At 42.5% G+C, this 7,643-nt stretch overlaps 1 protein-coding gene across 1 annotated transcript in view; it reads right to left on the bottom strand.

The window, feature by feature from the left end:
- Positions 1 to 1,880: 1,880 nt before the first annotated feature.
- The window catches only part of LOC123981051 (ADAMTS-like protein 1), an 80,793-nt gene continuing 75,030 nt past the window's right edge, over positions 1,881 to 7,643 (bottom strand). The window contains exons 9-14 of the mRNA XM_046065663.1: positions 6,151 to 6,262; positions 4,172 to 4,310; positions 3,989 to 4,039; positions 3,688 to 3,892; positions 2,584 to 2,731; positions 1,881 to 2,468 (exon numbers count right to left, since the gene is read on the bottom strand). Coding sequence (XP_045921619.1) covers positions 2,380 to 2,468; positions 2,584 to 2,731; positions 3,688 to 3,892; positions 3,989 to 4,039; positions 4,172 to 4,310; positions 6,151 to 6,262 — 744 coding nt within the window. The 3' untranslated portion in view covers positions 1,881 to 2,379. The remainder of the gene's footprint in view (positions 2,469 to 2,583; positions 2,732 to 3,687; positions 3,893 to 3,988; positions 4,040 to 4,171; positions 4,311 to 6,150; positions 6,263 to 7,643) is intronic.

The following is a 7,643-nucleotide window of genomic DNA, read 5'->3' as shown; positions in this document are numbered from 1 at the left end:
TGAGACTGAAAGATGTCTGAATCCCTCTTGATCTTCATATTTAATAAGTGGCCTTCTCAAAGCCAATTTAACCTTTTCAGGGAATTCACATGAAAAACGTTGGCTAAAATTAAAAGCTTAGTTCTTTGAAGGATCAAGGAGGGGAAATCTACTTCAAGCTAGGTTTACCAGAACGTCCATGATGATTCAATGATGTTCAGATCTGGTGACTGGCTAGATAAACCGGTAATGGAATTATGGAGCAGTGGGGGTATGCACATTTTTAAATTTGCAAATATAAAGACCAAACAACATTTGTACCACATGGTGCATCTGATACCCCCCAATGGCCCCTTAACATAACCATGAGAGCAGTCCTCAGTCTACTTTTGCACGAAGCTAAACAAAGCAGTTTTAAACTAGCAACATACTGAAATTCCTACTGAACTGCAAACAATCAAATGTCAAGTTGTTATGAATGGTGATGCAATTGCTTAGATTATAAAAAAAGAAATGGACTGCATAATCAGTAACCACAAATCTTTTCATTCATACATTCATTAGTATTTTCCACAACTACATCATGTAGAGAAACTTTCCTCTGTAGATCACGTTGTCCCCATGATTCATTCTCTTAATTAATTCTCTGTTCAGTTTATTGGTGTGGTGTTAACTGTAAAAAAGTTTTTTTTTGTATTCTTTTTGTTCAAAATGTGAATATGATTGGTAAAAATATTGTTTTGTAAACCCAGTTAGTGAAGCTAACCATCTTTCATCCAAATTGTTCCTGTAAATCGCTGCACTCTTTGGTTTTATAAAACTACCAAAGTAGTTTCCTACACCATACATTATCCGTGTGCATGGATTTCACAGATAGAGGCACTTACTAACATGGCAGCATGCACCAATGTGCGGCATTCTTCCTTGGTTGAGCAGCCTGACCACAACACAAGAGCACCCTACTGTTTAATATGATGCCTCAATAAAGAGCTCGTAATTACAGCAAAGCTGGCTCTTTAGGAGTGCTCAAGGACTCACTGTGTTTTAGACAAACAAATGAATCACCTGTAGTTAGACCTTTGGAACACAAGCAACAAAGCCAACAGGCGAACCCACGAAATGTTAATCTTCATGCGTAGTTAAAGTACATCTGTCGGATTAAAAAACAATCTTGATTTCATTCATGGACGGAAACAACATATTTTTGTAATATCTGCCAAAGCCCCATGTTAATCAAATGAATTAAATTTCCATCAATGGAAATATTTTATTGACTCATGATACTGGTAAGGTGAAAAAAAACATGGGTTTAATTTTTCAAATGTTGCACAGAGGTGGCTTGGGACAGGCATAAGGCCTGGCTATGGAGGTGCAATAAGTCTAACACAGGAATTTCCTTCTCTTTCCTCTCACATCCGTAACCTGGCCCCATAAGGTAGGCAGATATTGTTGTTGGCTAGTGAATGACTGCATATTATACACAGATATTTATGTGATTTTGTAGGAAAGACATGCTTTTTTTGCAATAGAGCAAAATCATATGTTTTGGCATTTCTCTCTTTCTCTCCCACTCTCGCGCTCCAAAGATAAGTCAAAGTAACAGATGTTTTGAACTGGCAAACATGGTCGTTAATACGAGTCATGCAAGACATTGGGTAGAGTCCAGACATCTTCAGAGGACAGCCTTTATTAGTCAACTGATATGTGGGAACATCTGAGGCTTGCTGAGGTAATGTTGGTAGCCAGTGACTGAACAGTCCGGAGGTTTCCAAATAGATGTTATTCCTCTTTCACCGTTTCACTGTTCAACCTCATACGCCATATTCATTACTTCAGTCTGACAATACAAACCTTCATTGAAGCAAAACAGAATGAAATATCTGATTTCAGAGAAGGTGAATTCTTCTTTACTTGTCTTGACAAAACCTTCAGACAAACATTTGGCAGGTGTACAAAAAGACATGCACTCAAACTGGTGCATATCTTGAAGTGAAGTGTCAAAAAAATGGGGGCTACTGGTGTACATTTTGACTCCAAGCTGTCGTAAATTGCTGTTGACATGAGGTTTCATGGCAGCACCGGGCCCCGTCTACTTCAGTTACAACTCAAGATAAATCCTAATATCCCATGAAGCTTGAGATTTATAACTTCAGCAGTTGCATCCTCCTAACTTATTTGTAGCCCTAGCACCTGTGATGGTTTCAACAGAACCTTCACCTCTGGCAGTAAATTGCATGTATATGGTTGTAGTGTGGAGTGCCAGTAAATATAAGTAGAATTACAAGTTTGAACTTCAGCTCCTACTGCTTTCAATAGAAGAAAGCAACAAATAGACATATTTTGAAATCACTGTGATCAAATTAATATCCTTATTTATGCACGCATGCACGTGTCCAGCACTCACGTTGGTTCCTCAGTAACACTTATCTCCTCCTCCAGCTCTATGGCCTGCTTATGCCACACAGGTTTTGCCTCAACTGGGAGCGTATCTGCAGTAAATCACCCAGAAAACACAAAGATTGAACAAGTGAAATACTGTTTCATTTTTTAAATAAGTACAAGTTTGGTGGTTAAAACATGACAAAAAATAACAATCTAACCTACCTATGGACTTATAACAGGGCACGGTCACCAGGCACTCCTCTTTGATATGGGGTTTGGTGGTGGGGTTACAACCTCCAGCATGGAGTCCTCTGTGATCGATGCATAACACCACCCTGTAGCGCAGACCCTGACCACAGGTCACTGTGCACTGGTGGTGACAGGACAGTTCATAGAAAGAGATATAGTATATAAATGACTGAAGAACTGATCATTTTCACACACACAGAGCAAACATGTTAAACCATGCTCCTATGCTTGCATCTCTTTCCATGTGTTTAACAGGAAGTCTCAGCCCTTGGACTCAAGGGAAGTTAAGAACGAGACCTTCCAAAATCCCTGCAGCTCTCTGTGCAGGGGTGAACTTTGTGCATCATCTGCCAAAACAAGCATTTAAAGGCAGGTTCACAAGGAAGAATGTGCTAGATAAACAGAACCCCAGGTTTTTAAAGGGCCACAAATTTGACTCCCTGGGCCTCTGCTCAGAGCCTGTATAACTGGTGAGGAAGGTGTATGGGACATTTATGGTTAATGTAACAGCAACTGCAATACTTAAAGCAATAAGTACAATAACCAGAATTACCAGGAGTGTTTGGTGAAGGACACTTAGATTGAGGTTAGTGGTGCTACTCGGAATCACGTAGCAAGGTTGTGTTCTAACTTGCAAGTGTTCCTGATCTGTTAGAAATGTTGATAAATGCCAAAATCCAAGGTCAGAGGGTCTGTATTTTTGTTTTTCCCTAAGATCCAGAAATTAATTTAAGACCCACTGTGGTGATTCACAGGCTAAAAAAGACAAATGAACCATTTGCTAATATTAGACTTCACAGGTGGTAACAGCTACAGAACACAACAAAGAGCAAGAGAACAAAGAGACCTAGATCTATTTACATTTGGTTTCTAGGCATTTTTAGCTGTGATGTTTTACAGTGCTTCACAAAAGAACAACTTTAATCAATTAAGCCTCAGTGTGGCCTTTAAACTTCATTTTCTGGGCTCTTGTATGGTCTTCATATTGTGCAGAAGTAATAACCATTAAGAACAATTTAAAAAACATCACTCAAAAGATACATGTTCAAATACAGGAATTTAAAAAAAGGCACCTACAGGTGACCATTCCTGTGCCAGCCAAGTGGGGCAGTCGAAGGTGTTGCAGGGCTGCAGGATAGCCGTCTTGGGGGAGTAGAGACATTTCCATTCCTCAGTGAGAGTGATGACACCTTGCATGTCTTCCTCCACACAGGATACGGAGCGACTCTGGATGCCTCCGCCACATGAGGTGGAGCAGGCGGTCCAGGGACTGCTCTCCCATCTGACATCATAAAAGGTTAGTCATGAAGTCACAGATGGAGAATTTGTGTTGCGTTTGTTGTGCCACTACTTTCACCTCATAGTTGTGAGTACATACCGGGGCAGGGGGTGGTAGAGGTCATATGGCATAATTTGCTTGTAGCCGTCACTAAAAGGCAGAATAAATTAAGGAAGTTAGGATTTATGATTATACAAACATCTGTTGACAGATCATAAACATGGATGTCTGCAGTTAAAATTAAGTGTTTTGTCCAGATGAATCCCCCTGGAGGTCCCTAACCTGGCCAGGCAGGGCTCCATGTTGCACTCCTGGAGTTTGGGTTTAGGCTTGACGTTCTCTGGGTAATAATGGCAATACTGATCCACCACCACCCGGCCGCTCCGAAGATCAAAGCACTCTGCTGAGGTTAGCTGGTACCCTACAGAGAAATAATGTCAGTCATCCAAAAAGAATCAACACAAAAACTGATGCTAAAATGAAATCAAAACTTAGTAAACCAAGATGGCACTGCAGACATCCGCCTCTGGATTACGCTCCATAGTGCTTTTTGTGTTTTTGTTTATAAACTCTGTTTTCTGCCATCCCTCTCTGGTAACATTTACCAGAAAGAGATCTTAAATATTGGACTTTCAATGGCTCACACTATTCCACGGCTGTTTATTGAACCTGGAACTTTCCCGGAGTTATTAGTTGAAGGAGATGCAAGTCCTCACTTAGAGCCATTATTCATAAATTGTAAACCTTTTTAGTCACCGCGGGAGATTATCTCGTTTGTTTTGGTCGCGGTTTACATTCCACCTCAGGCCTGTGTTAGTGAAGCGTTACTACACCTGGCTGACCAGATAACTAACGTGGAGAAAAAACATCCAGACTCCCTGCTCATTGTTCTCGTGGACTCAACACAGCAAAACTCAGCCATGAACTTCCAAAGTATAGACGGCGTATTAAGTGTCCCACTAGGGACACTTAATACGCCTATCGCTCTGTTGCACATGCACCCCTTTAGCTCTCTGATCACTGTCTGGTTCATCTTACCCCGACATACAGAGACTAAACCTGTTGTAAAGAGTGCCAAAAGATGGACCAACGGGTCAAATTTGGATTTACAGGCCTGCTTTGACTGGACTGACTGGAGTGTTTTTGAGGCTGCAGCCACCTGGACAAACTAACTGACACTGTGACATCTTACATCAGTTTTTGTGAGGACATGTGTGTACCGACTAAAACCTTCCACACATACAACAACCAAAAACCAAACTCACCCAGCTCACTGTGCCAGCCTCCACCTGTCAGTGGATCACAGACTTCCTGACTAACCCAGACTATTAGCACTGGCGCCCCCCAAGGGTGTGTGCTCTCCCCCCCTGCTCTTCTCCCTCTATACCAATGACTGCACCTCAAGGGACCCATCTGTCAAACTCCTGAAGTTCGCTGACGACAACGGTCATCGGCCTTATCCGGGATGGTGATGAGTCGGCCTACAGACGGGAGGTTGATCAGCTGGCTCTCTGGTGCGGCCAGAACAACCTGGAGCTTAACATGCTCAAAACTGTGGAGATGATTGGACTTCAGGAGGAGCCCCCCCCAAATCTGCCACCCATCACCGTACTCAACAGCCCTGTCTGCTGTGGAATCCTTCAGGTTTCTGGGATCCACTATATCCCAGGACCTGAAGTGGGAGCCCAACACTGACACCATCATCAGGAAGGCCCAGCAGAGGACGTCCTTCCTGCACCACCTCAGGAAGCTCAACGTGCCTAAGGACCTGCTGATCCAGTTCTACACAGCCATCATCCAGTCTGTCCTCTGCACATCCATCACTGTCTGGTTTGGATCTGCCACCAAAAAGGACAGGAACAGACTACAACAGACAGTCAGGACTGCAGAAAAAAAATCATTGGTGCCAACCTGCCCTCCATTCAGGACTTTTTCTAGAGTCAGGACAAAATTCCCTGCAGATCCATCTCACCCCGGACGCAACCTGTTCCAGCTTCTCCCCTCTGGTAGACGATACAGAGCACTGTACGCCAAAACCAACAGACTCAGGAAAAGATTCTTCCCACAAGCCATCACTCTGATGAACAGTAACAGTCAAATTTCTCGTATGTGCACAAATACCTGGCAATAAAGCTGATTCTGATAAAGTGGAGCAATTATTTATCAGCCACATAAGAGGACTTGTTGGCATCACAGCTTTTAATTAGTATCAAGTACTTTGTCCACCATGCCAGCCGTGACACTCCAGACTCTATGCTTACCTCCACCACACGTGACGGAGCAAGGGAAGAAGTCGGTCTCTCTCCAACGGTGGATGATGGGCTGGTAGTATATGTACTGGACCACACTGTCTGCTCCACTGGCAAACTGCACCTACGGAAACAGTACTCACGGTGTGACCGCCAAATTTGTTCGCTATTTTGTTTCAATTTGAAGAAATGATGCCACCTACTGCCAGCAGCCAGTCAACTTAGCTTAGCATAAAAACTGGAAGCGTGTGGAACATCTAGCCTGGCTCTGGCCAAAGGTAACACAAAGCAACAACAGTAGCAGGATAAAAGTCTCACTTCATAGGAAGTGATAATTAATTGACTGGATGAGAGTAGACAATTTAATTGTGGTAAGATAAAGAACACAGACTATGTGTAATGTGTGTGATTTGTTGGTCCTTCTCATAAATATTTCAGCAATCATTTTTCTTCTAACCTCACGCCTCAACCATATTGAAGAAATGCCCAAAGCCAGATTATGCATACAACACATATAAATCAAACTCCACTGACACTCATTCACATTCATGTGTTTACAGTGGAAAGCCTGTCTGGCCACTTTTTAAATATGATTTTCCATTTGTGCAAACCTTTTCCAGCGCTGCGATATGAATTGGCTGTCTGCCTTGTAACAGATTAGAAAATTATGCATTTATAGCCTCTCAGATTTCCGATCCTGACTTGTGTTTATGAGGGAGGAAGTTTTCGCAGGCGTTTCCCAGTCTGTGGCCTGTATAAGTTTTTAACGTCCACTCACTGGCCCTAGTCTGTGCATGTGTGTGTGAGTGTGTGTGTTTGTACGTAACAAAGCAGAAAAGGATGTTGCAGCCATTGTATCATGGCATTTTTTGAAAAATCCTACTGAATTTATGAGCTGAATTTGTGTTGTGTTATAACACATACTGTAAATTAAAACTTGACATTTGATTACCAGATGTATTATGATTGAATATACCATAAATCAATCAATCAATAAATAAACTCACCTAAAGGATTATTAGGAACACCATACTAATACTGTGTTTGACCCCCTTTCGCCTTCAGAACTGCCTTAATTCTACGTGGCATTGATTCAACAAGGTGCTGAAAACATTCTTTAGAAATGTTGGCCCATATTGATAGGATAGCATCTTGCAGTTGATGGAGATTTGTGGGATGCACATCCAGGGCACGAAGCTCCCGTTCCACCGCATCCCTAAGATGCTCTAATGGGTTGAGATCTGGTGACTGTGGGGGCCATTTTAGTACAGTGAACTCATTGTCATGTTCAAGAAACCAATTTGAAATGATTCGAGCTTTGTGACATGGTGCATCATCCTGCTGGAAGTAGCCATCAGAGGATGGGTACATGGTGGCCATAAAGGGATGGACATGGTCAGAAACAAAGCTCAGGTAGGCCGTGGCATTTAAACGATGCCCAATTGGCACTAAGGGGCCTAAAGTGTGCCAAGAAAACATCCCCCACACCATTACACCACCACCAC

Source organism: Micropterus dolomieu, linkage group LG12, assembly GCF_021292245.1.
Source record: "Micropterus dolomieu isolate WLL.071019.BEF.003 ecotype Adirondacks linkage group LG12, ASM2129224v1, whole genome shotgun sequence".
NCBI lineage: Eukaryota > Metazoa > Chordata > Actinopteri > Centrarchiformes > Centrarchidae > Micropterus > Micropterus dolomieu.
This window is presented reverse-complemented; position numbering and strand designations above follow the sequence as displayed.